At 41.8% G+C, this 23,600-nt stretch overlaps 1 protein-coding gene across 1 annotated transcript in view; it reads right to left on the reverse strand.

The window, feature by feature from the left end:
* CACNA1D (calcium voltage-gated channel subunit alpha1 D) overlaps window positions 1-23,600 on the reverse strand; it is a 247,120-nt gene that overhangs the window by 113,249 nt on the left and 110,271 nt on the right. Inside the window, exons 18-26 of the mRNA XM_019537015.1 lie at window positions 21,174-21,303; window positions 11,627-11,686; window positions 7,055-7,161; window positions 5,626-5,713; window positions 4,975-5,082; window positions 4,752-4,804; window positions 4,284-4,430; window positions 2,987-3,188; window positions 1,644-1,802 (exon numbers count right to left, since the gene is read on the reverse strand). Of these exons, the coding sequence (XP_019392560.1) occupies window positions 1,644-1,802; window positions 2,987-3,188; window positions 4,284-4,430; window positions 4,752-4,804; window positions 4,975-5,082; window positions 5,626-5,713; window positions 7,055-7,161; window positions 11,627-11,686; window positions 21,174-21,303 (1,054 nt within the window). The remainder of the gene's footprint in view (window positions 1-1,643; window positions 1,803-2,986; window positions 3,189-4,283; window positions 4,431-4,751; window positions 4,805-4,974; window positions 5,083-5,625; window positions 5,714-7,054; window positions 7,162-11,626; window positions 11,687-21,173; window positions 21,304-23,600) is intronic.

Below are 23,600 nucleotides of genomic sequence, written 5' to 3' on the forward strand. Positions count from 1 at the left end.
AGCTTGAGATGCATCTTTGGGTTCATGACAAGGTGTGGTTGGCTTTGCTGGCTGCGGTCTGGCATTGACTGCTCATGTTCACCTTGGAGTCAATAATGACTCCAAGAGCCCTTTCTGCCTCTGTGCTTATAAGCGGGGAACTCCCCAGCTTGTATGTATGCTGTGGATTCCTTCTCTCCAGGTGCAGCACCTTTCATTTATCTACATTGAACCCCATCCTGTTACCATTCACCCACTTTTGTAGTCTCTCTAAATCTAATTGCAGCCTCTCTCTCCCTTTGAGCATGCCTACCTCTTCCCACATCTTGGAATCATTGGCAAACTTGGACAACGTATTTTCTACCCCCTCGTCCAAGTCGCTGATGAAGATGTTGAACAGTGTAGGCCCCAGGACCAAGCCCTGGAGGACCCCACTATTCACATCCTGCCAGGTCAAGTACAACCAGTCCACCACCACTCTCTGGGTGCACCCTATCAGCCAATTTTTGACCCATTCAGCCATGTAGGCATCAATGCCACAGTCGCTCAATTTATTAATGAGAATGGGGTGAGAGAGTTGTCACCAACACGCTCCAAAATCTTCTTGGATTGCCTGTGCACTACTGTATTGACCTCTCAACAGATGTCAGGGTGACTGAAGTCCCCCCATTAGAACCAGGGCTTCTGATTGGGAAACTTCTGCTAGCTGTTTGAAGAAAGCCTCATTCACCACTTCCTTCTGGTCTGCTGGTATATAGCAGATGCCCACCATAACATCACCCTTGTTGCTCTCCCCTCTGACCTTAACCCAGAGTCTCTCAACGGGCCTATCTCCAGCTTCATACTGGAGCTCTGAGCAATCACATGGCTCTTTTACATAAAGTGCAACTCCTCCTCCTCTTCTCCCCACCTGTCCTTCTTGAACAGCTTGTACCCATCCATGACAGTTTTCCAGTCATGCAAACTCCCACCAAGTCTCTGTTACTCCAATCATGTCATAGTTCCATGTGTCTGTGGCAGAGCTATTTAAAGGTTTTGCTGTGTGGAATTAGAAGGCCTAATTGTCATTTTCACTTTAACTTTCCCTGAAAGCAATGGCAGCAGGGCCTGGTTTTCAAGTATACAGGTGTACAAGTGCACACATAAATACATATATAACTGTGCAGTCTTTGTGCAAGAGCACTAAGGGAAATGGTAGGAAGACCTTTTTTCCCCTCTCCTCACCTTCCTGCATGGAGCTGGCAGCATCAAAGTGGAGGGATTCAGTTTCTGTGTAATTACTGGGAAGGCCTTATCTCAGTGTTGCTGCACAAGAGGTCTGTAGACAGGCATGAATGTGTTTGAGGGAAAAGGGAGAAGAAGAGAAGCCAGAGTACATTTTATGCTACTTCTCTCAGGTCTGCCACTCTCCCCTACCAGCCAGACCTTTATGAGTATATGCAAGGAATGGTCTTACAGTTTTATTGGAATGAAAACACATCCCAGAATGCATAACAGAAAGAAGTTTTTATCATTTAGTGAATTATTTTTAATTTGTCACTTGGCAAAAGAAGTCAGCTTGATAAAGTTCTCTGAAATCATATTAGCACCAAATCCCCTCTTCTTTCCCCAGGAGTCAAATCAAAGGCTTCATGCAGTAAATTGGGAACTTGCTTTATTCTTACCTGCATGGCCAAGCAAAGTGTGTTCAGCATGATGAGGACAAACATGATGTATTCAAACCCAGTGGAGTTCACCACATACCAGAACTTGTACTGATAAGGATTTTTTGGAATGTATCTACGCAGTGGACGTGCCTTCAAGGCATATTCTACACACTGGCGCTGTAAAAGCAGAAATGTAAAAAAAAAAAACTGTTGTGAAAGATTCAGTGGGGGCTATTAAATGAGAATACCTAGCATTTCATGTCTGACTGCTGGTATTATAAATCCCTTTATTACACCTAAAACAATCAGTAGGGAATACAACTTACTCTAAGTGCCATGTTTCAATAGGAATGTTTATTATTAAACACAGTAATCAAGTTTAGTAGCTCCCATCTGATCTTTACAGCAGTATATTAATAATATATACTGATAAGTTATATAAGAAAAAGCAGTAAGATAATGATAAGGAAAATTCTAAGATGTTTAGCTCATATATGGTGTCTTGCATCATCAGAGGGATAACCAAAGAGCACTGATCCTGATAAAGCCCATTAAACTCATCCTAATTCAATCTCAACTAATAGACTTGATTTATTGATTGATAATGCAGATCTTGTCTGTTTTGGGTCTTTCGTCATCGGTGTAGCTAAAACAGTGCAAACCCATAGGGATAATACGACATGTACTGGTGCAATGTGAATCATATTGTTACAGTTTTGAAAGCTGGACTAACTGCACCAAAAAAAGTCATACTTCAGAGGTGTAAACTGTATCCAAGATGAGGGGTTTGTACCAGCCTAGGTCCACTGGTTGCTGAATTCTTCGTGCAGACTGGGCTTCAAAATGATCAGATTGTAACCATTTGAAGAATCTCAACATACCCATTTCAGAAAATACTATTGAGTTCTACAATCAGAGAATTTAAGCACATAAGAGAGGATAGATTATTTTTTTCTGAATGTGTAAATCACAGCATATGTCCACTAATGAATAGGAAACAATGGCAACGTAATCTACTCTAAGCAAATTCCATGGTGTGGCTATTCCAGGATACTCTGTGTGTGTGTAAAATACATTTCATATCTCCATTTCTGGCATCAAGCCCAGTCTGTAACTGTTCTCTTTTCCTTAGTGTGCACTAGAATATTACGTATCCTAGGAAAAAGACCAAAATGTTCGGCTTTCCCAGAAAAGGGCCACAGAATAATTTTGACTTTGACGTTTAGAGAACCCAGTCTTTGTACTGTGTAATTTTTGTGCCTACTGCCCTCTTCTGACCCATAGGAGAATGCTGGTTTTGTGTATGGCATTAAAAAAAAGTAACTTTATAAGCAAAAAAAAAAAAATTTATAGATTTTAACCTGATTTTTATCCAGCTCACAGTTCTTGTACTCTTGTTCTCCCTGTTCTTGGAAGGTAACAATGACAAAACCGACAAATATGTTCATCATAAAGAAAGCAATGATGATGATATATATGATAAAGAAGATGGAAATCTCCACTCTGTAGTTGTATATTGGGCCTACATTCTCCCCATTTGAGTCTATGGCTTTGTATAGTAATCTGAAAAACAAAACAGCAAAATATGTTAACTGCTGTTATAATGCTAAAGTCTGCAGATTGTAATTTCACTTAGCCACTGGATAGTTATTGAAAATCTGGTCTACCTTACTTGAAGCCATCTACCAAAATTTCACCAAATGGACAAAAGCTTATATAATAACCTTATAACATATAACAACATTTAAAAGGAGTAAAATGTCTCAGAGGATTATTTCTATTGTGGTTAAAGTTACTGAAAGAGCAGGCATTAACCAGTATAAGATTTCACTGATTTCAACAAAAATGAAAGTATGTGAAAAACAAGAAATCAATACTCAAACCATCAGTCATTTAGTGCTCTAAGGATCCAAGCTTGATTGATATCCAGCCTTGTGTCAATACTTTTAAAGCAAAATTCTCTTTGCCAACAAAGGAAAGCTCAATTATTTAGCAGTTCTGAAAACCAACCTGACTTCATGTGTATTGCAGATGGACTTGCAGTCACTGAGTTCTGCTTAGCAAAGTAAAGTCAGAAAATTAACAATTAGAACTGGAAGCCTGTTCGTGAGCAGGAAGCACCCACGGGTCCCTAAAAGGCTAAAAAGCCAGTAAATTGCTGATGGCAAAATGGCTGGAATATGCTGTCCAAAGATTACCCCAAACACACTTTACAATTAAAGTCCCTCCCTCACTAATTTTTGCTGCTCTGAATTGTAAATGACAAACTTAGCTTCAGAAGCAAATACGTGAAGAAAAACAGAAGCTTACTATAGTCACTGACAAAGTAAAAGATGGAGTTGGAAGGGGAAGTGTTACAACCAGTATTATGGTATCAAAATCAGATTTATCAAAATGTCAGCAGCCTTGCCTTGCTCTCCCTTTCTTTAGTGGGAATGAGGCCTTTCCTCAGAGGAAAACTGATCCTGCAAGGTGCTGAGTGCCACAATTCCCCTTGGCACAGCTGGAAGTAAAGAAAACTCAGCAATTTCCAGGATCAGGTTGAGAATCTCCAGGGTCCACAGAGCACAGATGCTTGTGTATGGACAGTGCCAGGATGCAAGCAGCCCTGAAAAAGTAATTTCAATGGTGTTATGGAAACATTCACAGTTCACTTACGCTGGCCAGCCTTCAAAGGTAGAAACAGTGAAAAGGGCCATCATGGCAGACAGCACATTGTCAAAGTTGAAATCACTATTTTGCCAAACCCTTTCTCTAACCACTGGATTATCAACATCTCCATCTTTATAAACAATGTATATCCCCCTGTGGAAAAAAAAAAAGAAATTGTGATATGGGAAGCATTAAACTATTCTCAGAATGATGCAGTTCTTTTCTTGAAATATCTGATCTTTGTTATCAGTTAATGAGTGCTAGTTTGCTTATGACACCAGAATCACAGCTGGATTTTAGGATGTTGATTCAGACTTACAAAAAACCTAAATGGCCTATGATCTGCCTATCTGTGTTAGTTACAATGCTCAGAGGTTTCTGGGCATGAATGAATTACAATCAAAATTATTATAATGAGGAGTAGTAGTAGTAAAATGTGATGTGTCAAATTAATAATAGAAAAAGAGTTCTCACCGGCACTCCTCTGGATTCTGCTTTGCTTCATCACTACACCGATAGAATTTTCCCTACGCATAAAACAAAAATGTAGGTAAACATAAAAGTTAACTTTAAGATCTTGCAACTGGCCTGTCAGGGGACCAAGTCATTTCCAATGCAGAACCCCACTGAAGTCAGTTTGGTTCTGTCAATGCATTCCCTGGTGCAGGATATGTTTTGGAAGAATGTGTTTATTTACCTTGAATAGCTGTACACCAATACAGGCGAACATGAACTGCAGCAGGGTTGTAACAATCATGATATTGCCAATAGTTCTAATAGCAACAAAGACACATTGAACAACGTGCTGTGAAGAAAAGGGGGGCAGGGGAAAAGAATGTTAACACAACTGAATGTTATTACTGAGTGTTATGAAAGTGTACAATGTATTATAACAATGTATTTCCATATATTTAGATAATTTCACTCCTAAAATTAACCAGTCATAAAACAGACTGAATGTTTCTGGTACTGCTTTAATGTTCTTACCATACATTAGAATGATTTCTGAATTTACCTGCAATATGTTGGATGTAGGTTACTTCATCTCTTAAAGTGACAGGCAGCACATATGCAGTGTACAAGTAAAATGAATAAATGGCAAAGATATATTTGCAAGCAGTATGGGCCTAAATCTAGCCTTAGTGAAGCTGATGTTCTTCCAGATTTAAATGGCTACAATACATGACAGAATTGATCCTAGAATGTCTAAGAACCCCAAACTGATTAAGGGTCTGGCTCTGTGTTCTTCTCCAGGCAAATTCCCCTTGGACTTCAGTAGGGGCTTTGCCTGCAGTAGGACTGCAGAATGAGGCCAACTGAAAAAGAACATATAAAAAAATATAAAAACCTTCAGTCCTTTTGCTCTGTTTATTGCCCTTAGGGGTCTCAAGACTCTTAAAACTCTCAGTATCTTCACAACTGAGATTGCACTGGACCTATGCAGAAAAGAAAAAAAATTAGTCTCTTACTTCTTCAGTTTATTATTTGTCTGTGATCTGATTTACTAAAATTACCTTTGCTCCTGCAGTTTCCCTGCACATGGAAAAAGTCTTAGCATTTTGTAAATTAGAATTTTGAAATACTCAGCTGCTTTATTACTACTAGGCCATGTCTACATGTGCAATAATGCACTGTAGTTACTTACTGTGGATTAAGTTTAATACCTGTAATAACAGGAACTAACTCAATTCTCAGTAATCAGCACTACCGAGCAGCAGCGCAGTGGACATCTTTTGAGTGATGCTAATGCACAGTAGACTAATTCTGCTGAGCATTAGCACAGCTTTCTCTATGTCGTGCTAATGCTCAGTAGAACTGGTTTATTGCTCGTTTAGTGTCTCAAGTAGATGCGCCCCCAGAGAATGCTGATTTAATCCCATAAATATAAAAAATATGATTTGGTTTCAGAAGCAATGAGAATCATTAGTACATGAGCTGATCTTACAATGTGAACCAGATAAGTTTGGTCCCTGGGAAAAGATAGTAGCTAAAGTATTATTCAGTACTGTCCTTTGACAAACTAAGCACTCTATCCTGTGATTCATTAAGTGACTCCTGTGAAATAGTGAGTTCCTTCATTTTCAGCCCAGTGAATCAGGTACTCAGCACTACGCAAGAGATGCTCAACATTTCACATAACTAATATTTTGTTTTTCATAGGGAAGTAGAATAAAACATTTTAGCCAGTGTCAAGTAATAGCGTTTGTAGTTTCACATGGGGCGAAACTATCACCTGATCTTTTACATGATGTAATGTGATACTATCATGACCAGCCAAGAACAAATATAGTAGTTGAATGAAAAATGGGGAAGAGTTGAGTGGTGCCCTGGCCTTGCTTCTTTCCAAGTCAAAGGGAAGTTTTAAATGGTGATTTGAGCTGCTGTAGAACTGCCCCCCCCAATGAAGCAGTTGGCAGCTAAAGGTTATTTTTGGACAGCTTTGCTCTGTCTGCCCAAAAAGGATAAAAACAGTCTCTTCACCACCAGTTACAATCCTCACTGTAGCATGTTCCTCTGCATATTCAAATGCTCAGCCTGTGGGCTGATGTAGAAAGGACAAATTCTAAGACCTAAATTTTACTTTCAGCAACAGCTCACAGTAACAGTAAGGACTGCTATTCTATCTGTAGTGCAACAAAAGCCCTTGCGATTAACTCAAATGCAAATTCTAATCCCTTTTGAAGGACCTTGACTTTTAAATCTCTTACAAAGTCCTGTTTTCAGTCTAAAACCCCAAAGCAAGAATGAAACCACCTACACTTGATAGTAATACTTACTGAATCCCAAATGATACCAGAGAAACACCCACAACCAGCAAGTCCAGCAAATTGAAGTAATTCCTACAGAAAGAACCTTTATGAAGGAATGCTCCAAAAGTTGTCATCTAAAAAAAAAGGGGGGGGGGTGTTATACACTTATTCTCTATTTTAATGTATTTAAAACTCAAATTTAGGCTGTTTACAAGACACGTGTGGAGGGTGTGAAGTTTAATGAAATATTTTACCTTTTAGAACAATTAAGACACTGGAACACTGTATAAACACACACACACACACACACACACACACACACACACACACACACATACATATATAAATGGCTCTACGGTATATATATGGCTGTATAGTAAACAATTTGCATGGAAACTACATTACCAGATGTGTTAATTGCTCCTGATATCAGTACATTTTATGTGCTTGTGTATGCACAAAAGCTGAACTGCATTTTGCAAAGCTGAATTTTGGAGGGCTAATTTTTTAGGAAATGGAGAGTGTGGCATGTAAATACAGTACTTATTTTGCTTATGATTTAAATGAAAAGCTGAAAGCAGGCCTTTATTATAACAGTGACTAGAGGAGTTACAAAAACTTTTGTGCTTACTAAATATGAAGGGCCAGATTTTGGCTTATGCTCCAGGATAGATGGAGGTTCAAAAGGGGTTTCAAAAGCCTGAAAAAAATATCTGGGGCAGATGCAGACACAATCTAGGACCATCATCTACAGCTCCATGCTACTGTCTCCTTTGAGGAATGAGGAGGCATATCAGAAGGACATGCCCCTAGGACAGAGGCCTATGGATTAAGAGACAACACATGTCCAAACCTTGATCAATGTGTTGATATAATACAATCCACACAAAATCAACAGCTATTTTCTTATATGAACACATCTCTTTGCCCATGCATTTATTTGATACTCATCACTTATGATCTGTGTGAGTAGCTACATAGGTTGTGTACTGCTGGAAAAACTCTCACACATAAAAAGTGTTAATCTCTTGCATGGCTGCCCTAATTTTATTAATTGTAAGTTCCATTTAAAGCCTCTGGACAAAACTTTTAGGTAAGAAAATAAGTCTGTTCTTTGAAAAGATTAAGGCTGAGAGCACTGCCTTGCAGTAGCTTAGATTTGTTCAAGTTTTCACTATTTTTGCTGCTCACTACTCATTGGAATCACAGCAGCTTCAGGCTGTTTCATAGATTCATAGATTTAAGGCCGGAGGGGACCTCAGAAGATCATCAGGTCCAGCCCCCAGCACCAAGCAGGAAAGATAACTGGCGGTCAGGTGACCCCAGCGAGGTGACTGTCTAGTCTACAGCTTTAAGCTCAGTGTGAGCTGCTGTCCTGCCTTCAACCCAAAATTATTCAAGAGTGCTGAGTGGCCAAAATGGACATGTCACTGGCAAAATTAAGGCAGGGTTAGAAGTCTAGGGCCAATATTGGCCCTTCCCTTGTCCCTGTTGCATTGCTCCAGCAGTGCAAAGAGCATGAAAAAGTTATTTTTTTTTAAATCTGAAGATTCCAAAGTGCCAAAGGTGTTTTGCAGCGGCTTCTCTGCTATTCAGGTCTGGTTCCCAAATGAGGACATGCCAGGCTGGAATCAGTTATGGCTGAAGTGGTTTGTAAAATGGCTCTTCCAGTTGATCCAAGTTCAACATGCATCAGAGTCTAAAACAGATCATGTTTCCCCAGTTAAGATTGGTTTGGGATCTTCCCCTAAGGCAGGGATTCAATCTTTTTGCAAATCTCTATCCAGTTCCTCAACACTGCAACACATATTGTTTGAGAGAAGAATGATTTTATCCAAAACTCTGCTTGTAGTGTCATCACAGAAAAATGATGTGGTTATGATAAATTCATTGAAACAGCTGTGGTCCCACATTAGATAAAACTGCATTGAAAGAATTCTTCATTTCCCTCACCCTCATAGTGTTACTCATGGCAGTATTATCTGTTATTGGTTTTGTGCCTTAATTAGGCATTTCTATGCCTGAATGTGTTTGGATTCCTACTGAGTATTAAATTTAACCCTGAATTTTTATGGTTGTTATGTTTGTTTTTAAGATATCTGCACTATATCTTTGTTTAGAATATCATTGCAATGTGTTTTACCCTTTAAGTTGTTGATATTGCCTGGAGTAGTTATCTTTACTTCAATTTTGTATACTCTAGTTTCTCTCACAGAATATATCCCCAAATAAAACAGAGACCTTGATTTGGGAAGGCAGGATGAAGAAAAAAGGATGTTTCCACCATCATGGATGAATGCTTGCTGCAGGGGATCCTGATTGCAGCAGCTGTGGCTGTGAGAAGTTAATACTGGAGCTGTGTCCCTGAAGGGTGAACACCACTACCTCTCCCTGAGGCCGGCTGAGGAAGATGCATGGCAGCCATCTTACAGCATCACCATGCCTCTCTTCCATTCCAGGGCAGAAAATCAAGTTCGCCACTTGAAAAACACCCCCAGATTTTGGAAGGTTAATTTTTGGGGAAAGGGTAAGTGTGGTATGCATGTAAACACAGTATTTGCTTTGCCTGCAATTTAAATGAAATACACCTATAATAATATCTACTACCAGTCTAACCTTGAATGAACTCTTCTTAGAACTCGCTTAGCAGCATCACTTGTGCATTGTGGAAACCAAAACACCAAACTCATCACAGTCAATATGGAGAGCATTGGCCATAAGCAAGCATAGGCAAAGTCTGAGGCATTGGCGACTGGTGGTGCACGTGTTCCTCCTGACAGGGCCGGTGCCCCCCCATGGCTGACACTGATGCTGCTGGTAGGGCTGGTGCCCCCCCGATAGGGCCGCTGCCATTGGCAGCTTCTGCGGGTGCCCCCCAGATTCAGGAGGCACCAGTCACTCATGGTCTGAGACACATTAATAAAGCAACACATTGCAATTATGCATATGTCATATTGGGTGCTCCTACACGAGATGCTTTACTATATAGCAGACTGATTTGCTACACAGTAAACCGCCACTGTCTACATGTACACAGCAATTAGAGGGCAGCAGGGTAATTTACTGCACTGCTGGATAGTCCCACAAGATACAATTGGTATCCGGCAGTGCAGTAAATTACTGCGCTTAAACACATATGTAGACAGTGATGTCCAGATTAGTTTACTCCAGCTCAAATAGAGTTGGAGTATATTCAATCACATTAATTGCACGTGTAGACACACCCATTTTATTTACCTACTACTACTCTTTAGAGCACATTTTATTTTCCTAAGTACTTCTGGACTGAACTGCAAATACGGCTTGCTGGAGACCTAAGATTCTGTCCAGGGAACACAAAAATAATCCTCCATTTAGGGTCCAGCTGTCCACAAAAGAAAATAAAACAGAATAAACCAACCCTGTGGAGCCAGCAGATACTTTCTTATTATATTCAGCTCAAATAGGTAGGCATTTACCAACATAAAAATAATTTACTGTATAATATGCAGCTTATCTTGTAAACAGCCCAAATACTACTTGATTTAGTATTAATAGGTTGCACTGTGAAAAGAACACACACATATATGAATAAGGCTGAGAAAGAGTTTTTGTTAAGCTTAATAATCAACCTGAAATGCAAAGTTTATGTACAGATTCTTACTGCACCAGCACTTGTTGAGGGTTACCAACAAGTGGCCAATGTACAATGCATGAGGTTTTCAAGTAGCATCGAAAGGTATTAAATGTATATAACAATGATAAAGTATTTTATATATTCTTAATTATTTTTTCATTTTCCTTCATCTCTAATGAGACCAGATAAATTTAGAACCAGAACTTTGCCAGAGTGTGCCTCATGCATCTAAATGTCAAATAGCACCTGTGGATTTCCTTAATAATCAGTAAGGAAACTGTACATTAAAATGCCTACTCTGAACTCATGCATGGGTAATACATTTAAGCAAAAGTATTTATGCCTTTCTTTGTATTTAAATGTATGCCCAAGATCAAATAAATTCGAAGTATCTTAGTATATAAATAAATTCAAGAGATCTTGCAATTTCTGTTGCAGAGTTAGAAAAGAAAATAGTTTTCTATTTTAGCTCTATGAATATATAGTTCAGCAAGAGAAATGAGAAATTACACGTTCCCTCTTTAAAAGATTATCTTTTTGAAAATGCCGGAAGAGGGAGCCTCATGCTCAGAAAATCATTTTTCCCTTTTCTGGCAAACTAAAAGTAAAAGAGGGTAAAAAAATGAATGACATATTGATATGATGATAACATTAGCTTTTACATGCATCCAATAGTTAAAAATAAGAAAACAAAACTATGCAAATTGCCAAAGAAAATATAATTTAAAAAAGTTTAGCTTTGATCATTTAGAGAAAAGGCGGAAAACACTTCAAGTGCCTTTTCTTGGTAGGTGACACACAAGGAAAATCCTTTTTTACAAACTTCCTTTATAAACCTGTTACCTTCAAAATGATCTCAAATGTAAACATACTAGTGAAGACATAATCTGCATACCCTAGGATCTGGAAGGTAAACAAAAAGTTACAAATATTATTGCTAAAACTGTTTTTGAGCTAACAAGGATCAATTAACAATTAATTACCTTTAACAGGATTTCAACAGTAAAGATGGCTGTGAAAGCATAGTCAAAGTAACCAAGTATCTGCAAGGTATAATACGTGCCACAAGTAAGAAATCCATCTATAAATAAATATTTACAATTTAGATCACATGCATACAAATACCTAGTTTAACCTAAGAATGCAGCTGGGAAATTGAGATAAATCCATTTAAACTTTCAGCTGCTGTGCAGCTATTTTTGTTTATTTTTAGGTTTATTAGTTTAAGCTTATTAAAAGCCACTTAATTTAGAACTCAGATTTCTACCGTTATCAAATGACAGGACCAAATATACAATATTTTCAATTTTTTTCAACTAATCATTCTCCTCCTACTTTTGTGGGTATTGTCTTCTGTCTCCAATACCATATAGAAAATCTTTCCCAAAGGGAAGCAGCTTATTAATATGCTACTTCTTCATCTCATTATTGTATTGAAAAATCAGACTTCAGAGCACTTTGTCATTCTTATCACACCATCCCACAAATGTCCATATATATTTTGCTGGCAAGGCAGGCTAAGCTATGACCTGAGGGTCATACAGAAAAAGTAACTAAATATGCAAATCATCACAAATCTACTCACGCATTCTCTTTTTCTTCTGGCTTTTGGAAGACATACTGGGTGCCTCTACATGAAACACGTTACTACGTAGTCACGTAGTTTACTAAGCATGTGCGTCTACACGTGCACACGCTTACTGTGCTGTAAACCTTGCTAAACGATTACTTACTGCGCAGTAGCACTTGTGTAAATCTGCTCCCAGTCAACCAGCCACCAGGGGCAAAAGATTGTTCCCCACCACTGGGAGCAGCCCGTTGCCAGGTCAGTCTCCGCCACTGGAGCCTGGGCAGGGACTGTGTCCCCGTACCCTGGCAGCAGGGAGCTCTAAACCCCCTGCTCCGAGATTGCAATTGGGAGCGGGAGCTGGGAGATCCTCGTCTCCCAGCCCCAACTTCACCATCATTATCAGGGGGGTTTGGAGATCCTTATCGCTCAGTGCCAGCTCCATGACTGCAGAGACAGCACTGGGAAATTCTTATCTCCCAGCGCCAGCTCCATGGTCACAGGGCTCAGGCTGGGAGATCCTTGTCTCCTAGTACCTACTCTGCCACTGCAGGGCCAGCGCTGGGAGACCCATATCCTGCTTCATGACCATGGGGCCAGCACTGGGAGACCCGTATCTCCCCACCTAAGCTCTGTAGCTGTGGGGCTCAGGCCAGGAGAGCCTTATCTCCCAGTGCCAGCTCCATGACAGTGGGGTCGGAGGAGGAAGATTTTTATCTCCCAGCCTGAGCTCTGGAGTCGTGGGGTCCGGGCTGAGAGATCTTTATTTCCCAGAACCAGCTCTGTGGTCATGGAGCTCAGGCTGGGACATATTTATTTCCTAGCACCAACTCTGTGACTATGGGGCTGGCACTGGGAGATTCTAATGTCCCAGTGTTGGCCCCGTGGTTGTGGAGCTGGCGTTGGGAGTTCTGTGCTGGTGGGGGCTGGGGAACCTGTTCCCTGCCCAGCTCTGTGATCATGAAGCTGAGTGGGAAACAGGCTGGGAAGTCTCTTCCCTGCTCAGCTCCATGATCGCAAAGCTGGGTGGGGAACAGACAGGGGAACAGGGCTGAATAGGCAATAGCAAAGCAGGGTCTGGGAACTGTCGCGTTCAGGATAGGTCCTAGCTTCATGCCCCAATCAGGGGATCAAGGCACAGGGCTTAGAAACAGCTGCAGGGTGAGGTAGGTCCCAGCTCCCTGCCCCAATCCACTGGTGGGGCTTCTAGTTGTCCCACTGGTGGATCAGGGCAGAGGGCTGGGTCCTGCCCCTCCCCTTCAGCTCTTTCCAAGTCACCTGCCCCCAATCAGGAAGCCAGGGTCGGGAGCTCATAATAGTTCATGAAGGAAAAAACAGTAGGATCAAAGATGGTGAGCAGAGTCTTTAAAAAGACCTTGGGTATATCCTGACTTCAGTAGTGTCAATGGGAACTTTGCCATATATCTCAACAGAACCATGATTTCACCCCTTCAAGGCAACAGTACACTTATATTTAGCAACCACTGGGCACATCTACATGGGACACTTACTACATAGTCAACTAATAAACTGCACAGTAAACATCTTGGCATCTACATGTGCACCCCTATTAGGCTGGAGTGATCTAATTTACTTCACAGCAGGATAGTACTTGCCCCAGCTATCTGGGGCACAAGGATGTTTCAATGCAGGGGCTGCCTCCTGGCTAGCCCCACAATGAAGTACCCTTGTGCTCCAGCCAGCCCTTCTGCAGCACAATGAGCTTAGGGCGTAGCAGCTCTGGACTGGCAGGCTGACCCCTGCCAACCAGGCTGATCTGATCTGGCTCAACATACTGTAGTCCCAGGTGCACACCCAAACAGCAATAAACTCCAGAGTCTATTGCTCTTGAATTTATTGCTTCACATTAACCGCAAGTGTAGGCATGCCCTCTGAGGACTATCATGAAATGCAGCATTAAATTTAATTTTAAGGGAATTATCCTACTATCCACTTGTTCATTTGGCCATATGGTGCTGATGATACAACAGCTAATTGAATGGTAGAGAAAATTATATGATAGACAATGGGGAAAAGGACACTATGTTAATTTGGACAGAGAAGTATGTATTTTTCATGTTCAGTCAAGGGCCAGCTACTTCTGATCCATGTAGTGGCTGAAACCCCGCCCCCCACCCCATATATCGCAGACCCTAAAGCCTGAAAAGGAACCCATTCTGAATTAGCATGGCCATCACCTTGAATTGAATATTTCAGCACATTCAGAACATTCAGTGGTCCAAGCAAAAGCCCTGGGCACCTCCACTTGCTGTCATGAACAAATAGGCTCCTTTATATGCTGAGGTCAGACACTACTAAGAGACATGCCTTCCTGGGGCTAGATCTCAAGTTAGCCCAGCCACCTACATAGGGCATTCTGCCCTGACTCACCTGGCATGACTTTAATGTTACCATGATATATTAAGAGGGAGGCTGCCCATTCACTGCCCCAATGCCAGGGGGTGCTACCCATGGCCCCGTAACTCCCCTACACCGTGGCCCATGCCTCACAGATGGCATCCACCTTGGTACTGCTCCCCAGTCTGAGGCTGGGACAAACTCAGTCCTTTGTTGGTCTCTTTCATACACTCTTGCATACACTGCCCCTCTCTCACAGGAGCTTCTTGCATCCTGCCCCCCTCTCACAGAAGACTTTAACATACTGCCCATTATTGGGCCACTCTCAACTGCCCTTGCTCTCCTTGAGCAACCCCTTTGGGTCTTCGGGCTTGGCTACTCTTTCTCTGACACTACCACACAGCAACTTTGGATCCCATGAGTTCACCTACTCTGCATGGTGTCACCCTGTGCCAATGCTGGGCTGCTTCTGCTCCAACCCACCAGGCAATTGGTTTCGCACACACACGCTTGGGGTTGGCCCATGTACCGCTTCAAGCCGCCCATGCGGCTGTACTCGGTGCACCCCTGGTGCAGTCCTTCAAGCTGTCCTCTGCAGCCCTACTCTGAACCCCACTAGCACAGTATTTCAGGTACCCCAGTTGCACCCTACTGTGAATGGACCCTCAAACTACACACAGCGAACTACCCCCCTGGGGCCTCCAGGATCTCACACCCCTGCCGGGCTCGGGTGCCTCGTTATTAGCACACCTGGCCCACACTGCTCCTACTGCTCTCATCACTACCCACCAGATGGTAGAGGCCAGGATTAAGGTGCCCCTACCCGCCTTTCACCAATTAGCCTGGCATTTCTTGAGGGCTGTCTCACGATGAACAGCCCCACCAGGCCACCCATCCCTGGCAGGGTGCAATTTCAGGTCATGCCCAGTACTAGGAGCCTTCAACCATCCCCATAGCTCCTGTCCTTACCTCCAAGATCTTCTAGCTCAGCCAGCTGATGTTACTGCCTTGGCAGCTGGTAGGAAACTGCTACCTCTGCCTGTCTTGCCAAGTCTGAAAATGACTGCCTCAGTCAAGCACCTGCTAGCTGCCTGCCTCCAGCCCTTAATGTGGCAGGCACCCAAAGGTGCACTGCCACACATGTGCATTAGGTTTATTTATTACATGCTCCTGCCACATATTCAAATTAAAGCTGGATAGAAACCAGCTATAAAGTTATTTTACATTTTCAAGCACTTACTTTGTAGCGGTTGGCTTTTTATAGCTAGATGGATATTTTTAGGGCATGATAATTACTTTGCACGTGTAGCCAATTTAAATTTATTGTGCAATTAACCAGTTAATTGAATAATATATGAAACGTGGCAGGGGCCACAAAGACACTTGTGGAGTGTTGCACAGGGCATTTCTGCAGCAAGTTCAAAGAGCACTCTTACTCCCACCTGCTTGTCAGTGCCTTCACAAGCAACCCCACTCAGGTGCTACATCTGCCTCTGTCTACCCTTCAAATATATTTTCCTTCTTGTATTCTGATTTTCTGGGTTAAGATTTTCTTTTTTACCATGGGGACTAGAAAACCCTTTCCTTAGAAAGGAAAGCTGAGATTCTAACACAGGGGTGGGCAATTATTTTGTCTGGAGAGCCATTTAAGTAAATCTTGGTGTCCTCTTGAGGGTCACATCTCTCTCTCTCTCCCCCCCTCTCCCTCTCCCTCCCCCCCCAACACACACCCAGAGCTATAGCACACCCCATTCCCCATCCTCTCTCTCTTTCTCTATCTCTGCCCTCCCTCCCCGGAGCTTCAGCATGCCCCCCATTCTCTCACTCTCTCTCCTCCCCTTTCCTGGAGTTGTAGCCAGCCTTCCCTGAAGTAACAGGATGCCCTGATTCTTATTCTCTCTCTCCCCACCCCTTCCCTCCTGCCCACCCACCTCCACTTCCACCTGGAGCTGTTGCACACTCCAACCCCATCTCCGACCCAGAACCTGCTGGCCCTATCTGCAGTTTATGCCAGCACTTACTAGTGGAAGCAGCCCTGGGCAGGTGCCAGTGTCAGCTATAGATGCAGCTGGCAGGTTCCAAGGGGACATAGGGGCATCTGCCCCAGTCCACAGCTGACACCACTGTGTCAGTGCTGGATAGAAACAGTCCCACCTGCCTGCCTAGTACCATGTGGCAGCCAGATCCCATGAGCTGGCAGGCACCTGCCTGTGGGCCAGATACAATCATTTGGCAGGTCAGCCCCAGCCCACAGACTATATTTTACCCACTCCGGTTTTAATATATTCTCATGGCTTGAGGAGCTGGTGCTTTACTACCAGATCTCAACTCCTGGGGTACATCTTTCTTATGCAGGACTAAAGAGGGTGCTGCATCCCCTAGAGATTAAGCTATACACAGGACAGAGTGGAATATAATGAAGGATGCCCAGTAACAACCCCCTCTCCCTACCAATTCACTACAGAATTTTACCTGGGTGCCTCTTTGCAATTATTTTACAAAATGACAAATTTTAGATCTATATACAGTATATGACAGAGAAAGCAAGCTGAAGGGCTTTTCTTCACATCACTACTAATCTCAGACACGTAGCAAAGTGAAAAGAGGGGGCTTAGTTTGCACTTTTCACTCCTTTCAAGCTAATCTGGAGTTTGAAGTATGTTATCCAAGTGCCACATTGGTCAACGCCCTGCTAATTTAAGGATTTAAAATGGTAGCTATAGTACCTGTTCCAGTAGCAGAAACTCATTTTAGAGAGCGTTTGCTTACTTAACACATGAACTACATTTGTAGTTGAACTGCACAACCCATTGACATGCGGTAAACTTAAAGGTACCAAGATCATAATGGTTATTTTTACTCCTGTATGACATATTAATGTTTTTCTGCTCTACTGTCATTGGTTTCAAGTCAGTCTTAAAGGTAGATTGGCTATAATATAAATATATGTGTGTGTGTGTCTGTAATTATATATGTATGTATATAAAACTGTGCCAAGGCACCTTCCAGGCCCAATACTAGTATGGCCCTGCCCTTGTCTCTGGGCAAACCAGCTGCCTTGCTTTCCTGCCATGCCTTGTTGATAAATGGTTATGATGTCAAATAGGCAGGAGGCTGCCCTTCATGTGCCCAAATGACCATGGGTGATACATACATGCTCCTACCATCTCTACACATGTGCTATGCCTTGCTGAGGTCTCACAGTATGCTCCATCTCCTGTTCTAAGCCAGGTCAAACTGAACACATAGTTGTGTCTCTTCCATGCTGCCTTCTCAGGCCACACGCACACCACCCCTCTCTCACCAGGGCCTCTTGCACTCCACTGGCTCTCACCCGGTCTCTGCCTATCCAAGCCACACTCACTCCACTCTACTCAAGGAGATCCTCAGGCTTTTCTTTTCTTTTCACCTCTCCGTCAGCCCTGGCACAATCTTTTGGGCCTCTTTTGTGACCCTCACCCAAAGAGGACTGAGCGATTGCTCAACTACAGGCCTGCTTTGCCCCTGGCCCCTCACTGGACCCCCACTCTCTCAGGTCACAATTCCACCCCTTACATTAGGGCCTGGGGTCTTCCACCCCTTAGGACTTAGCCACTTTTCCCTGAGCTTAACTGGCCCACAACTCTGCCCTGCAACTCTCAGGGCCTGGGGTCTTACACCCCCTTGGGCTCAGGTGCTGCTCATTCAATGTGTCTGGCCCCCACTCCAGGGTTCAACAACCCATAGGACTCAGGTGCAGCTACTCTGAGTGCCTGCCCCCCCCAACTCTCCTAGTAACCCACCCAAAGGTGGGGGCAGGAGTTTAGATGCCCCAACGCACCTTACACTGGGGAGGCTCTCAGTCCTGGTATTTGCATGGCCCTGCTCCTCCACAGGCAGGACCAGCAGGCCTCCCTATCCCAGCAGGATGCAGTTTTACATCATGCCCAGGACAATAAGGCCTCCTCCTTCCTCACCCTTACCTCCAAGCTGTTCCTGGAGCCAAAGCTCAGCAGGGTGATATTTCCCCCCCAGCTGGCTGATCTCACACTGCTCTGCTCTTATAATAGAGCTATCCAAAATGGCCACTCTCATCAACCACCTGGCAGCTTCATGCTCCAGCCCTTAAAGTGACAGACACCCCAAAAGGTTGTTTTGTCACAAAAACATATTCAACCTAACCACTTTAGACAATGTTAAACATGTAAGATAAATATAGTAAAAGTCACGTTAACTCTAATTCTTCCTTCTTGTTATTCTTTATGCTTCCCTGTATATACACATGTAAATCTTACAGCAAGACTTCACTTTGGTTTATCTAAAAAAATACTTTTCTAATGCATTTGAGTTATACGAGCCTTCCCCTAGTTAGGTATTCTGAATTCTTTAGGAGGATGAAATAGTCTCCATGTTATAGGGAAGGTTTATTGGATGCAAATAAGCATATTTTTGTAAATATGCTTTAAAATTAGACATCATGATCCTGTCACAAATGGAAGGAAAGTTGTTGTTTTACATATACAAATTTCTTGTTCCCATGAACTCTTAATAAAAACCAGACATATAACTGAGTTGTATACAGTGGAACAGTAGTTTGAAACAAAAATGGAGTATGTTCAATTCATTAGTCATACAAATACTTAAATTTTGATGTGTTTTCTGTAGATGTGCTGAAAACAGTGAAAGTGAAATTACTTTTCTCATTATACATGCTGTAAAGGAATGTTATTACCTGTAAGTTTAGCAAATCAAGAGGAACTTTCTCTGTACTTAGTTATCTTGTAGGCCTATATTCTTGCACATTAAAGGAACTGGAATGTTCATGTTCCAAAACTATTATATTATTTGGTGCTAGGTGACAAAAGTGATGGGGCAAAGGGGCTAGGATTTTTTTTTTTAAGTTACAAGCTTTATTCCATGACAGCAAGAAAAACTCTTTATAGCAAAAAGAGGTCTGAGGGTTTTCTCTTCTAAAAGCAATATCCCAAATAAACTCATGATGGAATTCCAAAAATAGTAGTCAGAAAAAAGATTCTGACAGTCAGCACGTTGCCCCTTGCCCTGTGCAGATATACATCACCATGGGCCAAATTTTGAAAAGGTAGTAGGATAGGCAGATGCATCAAAGTTCTCAGGAACTGTTTGTCACCTCGAGGAAATGTAAAGCTTTTAGAAAATTATGGTATCCAGCATTCTCATTCTTGCTATCTGCTAGAACTTGCTGATTTAATATTATGGAACAGAAAATAAAATTTATCTTAAGAGATCTAGATGTGTGAATGAAAAAATGCTCTTATTTCATCAGCAGGCATTAATGAGTTCTAAATATTTTGAGTCCGATAAGCCAGGAGTTTTTAAAACCATGGTGAAACCATAGGTAGAAGGACAAAATATTATTTGGGGGGGCTGACTGCATGCACATGTGCACCCCTATCCCTCGCCCAGCAGGTAAGTCTGTGCGGGAAGGGCCGGGGGGAGAGGGAAGGGCTGTGTGAAGGTGAAATAGGATCTAGCCCCACATGTCTATCAACTTGTCGGGGGGTGAAAACCCCCCTGAAGAGAGATTCAAAGAAAGAAAGTGTCTTAACCTGACAGCTGAGAATCAGTTGAAAATTTCAGACTGTATTATTTAACTATATTATTTTACTGATGTACATTTATCTTCAAACACAGAAGTGATGGCATGTCCAAATACCTTAGGATTCAACATAAAGACAATTCCTGCATTTATGAAAGAAACAAGCGAAGTACAGGCAAAACAAGATTTCTATTCACAAATTATTTGCCTTAGTGGGTGCGTCCACACGTTCAGTAATACACTGTAGTTACTGTGCATTAAATTTAGTGCTTGGATAACCAAGTATTAAATCAATGTAAAGAAACTGGTACTACTGTGCAGTAGTGCTGGTGCACAGGTTTTTACAGATGCAAACTGTGCAGTATCCTAATACTATTGTGCAATAGCGTATGAGCATGGGTTTTATTCAGCACATACTGCGCCGTGTTATTAGGCTACTGTACAGTTAACATTTCATGTAGACACACCCACAGTGCAGCAGTCTACTATTCAAACTTTTACACATTTTACCTAGTGTTTTCCTCTCTCATTGTTAGGGAGCATAATTTTATATATTTCTAAGCTGAAAAAAGTGATTAAAGTCAGAGTCACATGAATTCTGTTTTTCATCATATAAACCTTAGTTGTTTGATTTTTTTTTTATTATTTACATGGGGCTTGAGCCTGCTCATATAACTGAATTAACAAAGGCTCTTCACACAAGAAAGGACCAGACCTCCACTGATAAACATTGATAAAGGATTAATTTCATTTTGATTAAAATTCTGCTGCATGTTCTATGTTTTGATATTCTAAAAAGTCTTCACTGTGTAATGTAGATTATGTTAAAAGTAAACTATCCTTTGTAAAACTGTAAAACACATATATATGCTTAGAGAGCAAAAGAAACAAATATATATAATATAAATATATATTGCATAGTGATAATGAGCTACAGTTGAACGTCTACACTACAAACAAGTGTATTCTAGCCATACTGATAATTTAAGAGTAAACAAGAAGGCATATTATTATGCAAACTTATCTACAGAGTCAATTGTCTGCTTACATTATTTCTAAAAGAATGACTACGAATTGGGTCTTCTGCTGCTAAAGAAATGCTGCTCAGCATGATGAAGACAAGGATGAGATTGGTAAAAATATGGTGGTTGATAAGTCTGTGGCATCCTACTCGAATTCTGAAAAAGAGACACAAAAATACATCATGTGTAAATGAAATATGGGAGGTAAGGTCAACATACATCAGATTCCTTTGAAAAGAACTGAGGTAATCCAAAACTAGACTTAGATTTTGCTCTTAGTTAAGGCCAAAGTAAATGACGAGGAACTGCTTTGATTTAAAACAATGCAAATGGGTTCAGAACCTGGGCCACAGACTTTGAGTGCCTATACACGTGTGGGGGCGCTGCTCTGACGCACTGTAATTACAGTTCATCAAAGCAGACTTGATTAATCAAACCTGCTGGCATGTGCTAATTAGTGCACTCTAGTTGCCTCTATATCTCATGTATTCAGCATCCCTGCACTTCAAAATGACAGTGGGGGTGCTTTAATTAAAGCTTGTGGAATACAAGCCAGTCTGAACATATGTGATACTGAATACACATGACTCTGTAGGCACTTTAATTAGATCAGTTCTCGGAGCTGTTCTAATTAAAGTATTCCCTCCCACCCCCGGAGCACGTATAAAGACAGCCTTAAAGACTGGGATTTTCAAGGGACTCCAAGGAAATTAACCTGCCAACTCTCTTTGATTTTTAATAGGATGCAAGTGCCTAATTCAGTGGATCTCAACCTTTGGAAATGCTAAGTGCCCTTCTTTAGATTCAAGCAGTCCTCAGAAAATGTCAGCTTTTAGTTTTCACTTGGGGTTTGGGTTTTTTTTTTTTGATTAACAAAAAATCATAGAGCAATTCTTCTGTTGCAAAGAACTCAGAAAGACCACAACCGATCCAAATGTTTCAGACACCATGGATTTCTATTTGATATCTATGGCTGCATCAACACAGGCACGGCTAGTTGTTTCCCCAGGAAGAAGAGGGGAATATGGTGCCACACACAATCTGGGATGTGTCAGGTTACCCCATGTAGGGTAGGGGAGGCTGGAGCCAGAAACAGTGCTGGCCCCAGAAGTCTTGCATGGGTCCCTGGGAAACTTGTGGGGCTACAGCCATGGCACTCCTGCAGCTGGAAGCCTGACCAGCAGCTGGATCCTGGCTCTGGCAGGCTGGGCTCTGGTTTTGGGAGGCGCATACAGCAACCACATGTGTTGCCCTGTATTTTTTCCATTTGGGTGTTTTTGACCCTAGGAATCTCCTGGGGGCAGCATGGGTAATGCCTGAATGTGTGGCATGTGGCACCACAGACATGTTAGTGACACTACATACCGCATGGCCATGCTCATCTGGAGGCAGCCTCTCAGTTTATTTTGTGAATTGTAGGTGTTTGCATGCCTAACAGTGCTAATATTGAATGACACCCTGGAACACTCTTACAAGCATCTCACAGCACCCCAACTGGTGCCCTGATTGAGAGTCACTGGACTAAGTCCTCTAGGTTCTTTTAAAAATCCTAGTATTTCATCCTAATGTGCCCATGTGCAGAGGGCCATGCTAAGGAAGTGAAGTGCTACATTTAGGACTTAATTAGTAATTTTAGGAGTAGAGTCTAATTCAGCTCTTGAATTCCCAAATTGCCTTGGTGGGAGCTTGATTGAGTTCAGTGTCTCAGTTATACATTCAGGGTTTTCTCTATGCAGTGCAAGTCAATGCTAAGCAGGGACAGCCAAGAAAGCTTTACATAAATTAGAACTTGAATAGCAGTAAAACCACAACAGTGCAGTGCTTCACCCAGACTAATTAGCCTGGCTGAGACGACAGCCTTCAAATGGTCACTGCTTCCACTGACTAATGAAATAGATTTCTTCACTACTGCACAGGGCTGGAAGTAGAACTGAAAAATTCCATTTTCCAATTCCCTAAAATCATCCAGCTTTCATTGTTTTTATTTCTCATTTCTTTTATTTCTCTTTGCCTTTTACAGTCAGTTTGAACATTGAATATTGCCACCATTCAAAGAGTACTTTATTCTTTCTCCTTATGCTTTATCTTCTTTCCTCCTCTTTCAGTATTACTCCACCACTAGGTCAAAGTAATGCTTTTTGTGTCTCATATATTATCTGAATTTTGAGTTCTCTATGGGTCAGGTCTTCAGTTGGCATAAATCAACGCAGGTCTTTGTTGCTTCCCACAGGAATTTTGTTAGTTAATCCATAACATAATACAAATATCTTACACTGAAATAATTCTCATTTTACCCTCATGCCTAATATTAAAAGATAAGTATTATACTGAAGACACACCACACATTAAGTCACGTTATTCAGAAACTGAATGACCAGCAACCCACACACACACACACACACACACACACACACATACACACACACACACACACACACACACACACACACTAA

Source organism: Crocodylus porosus, unplaced genomic scaffold (genome assembly GCF_001723895.1).
Source record: "Crocodylus porosus isolate Cpor-Errol unplaced genomic scaffold, CroPor_comp1, whole genome shotgun sequence".
NCBI classification, from domain to species: Eukaryota; Metazoa; Chordata; order Crocodylia; family Crocodylidae; genus Crocodylus; species Crocodylus porosus.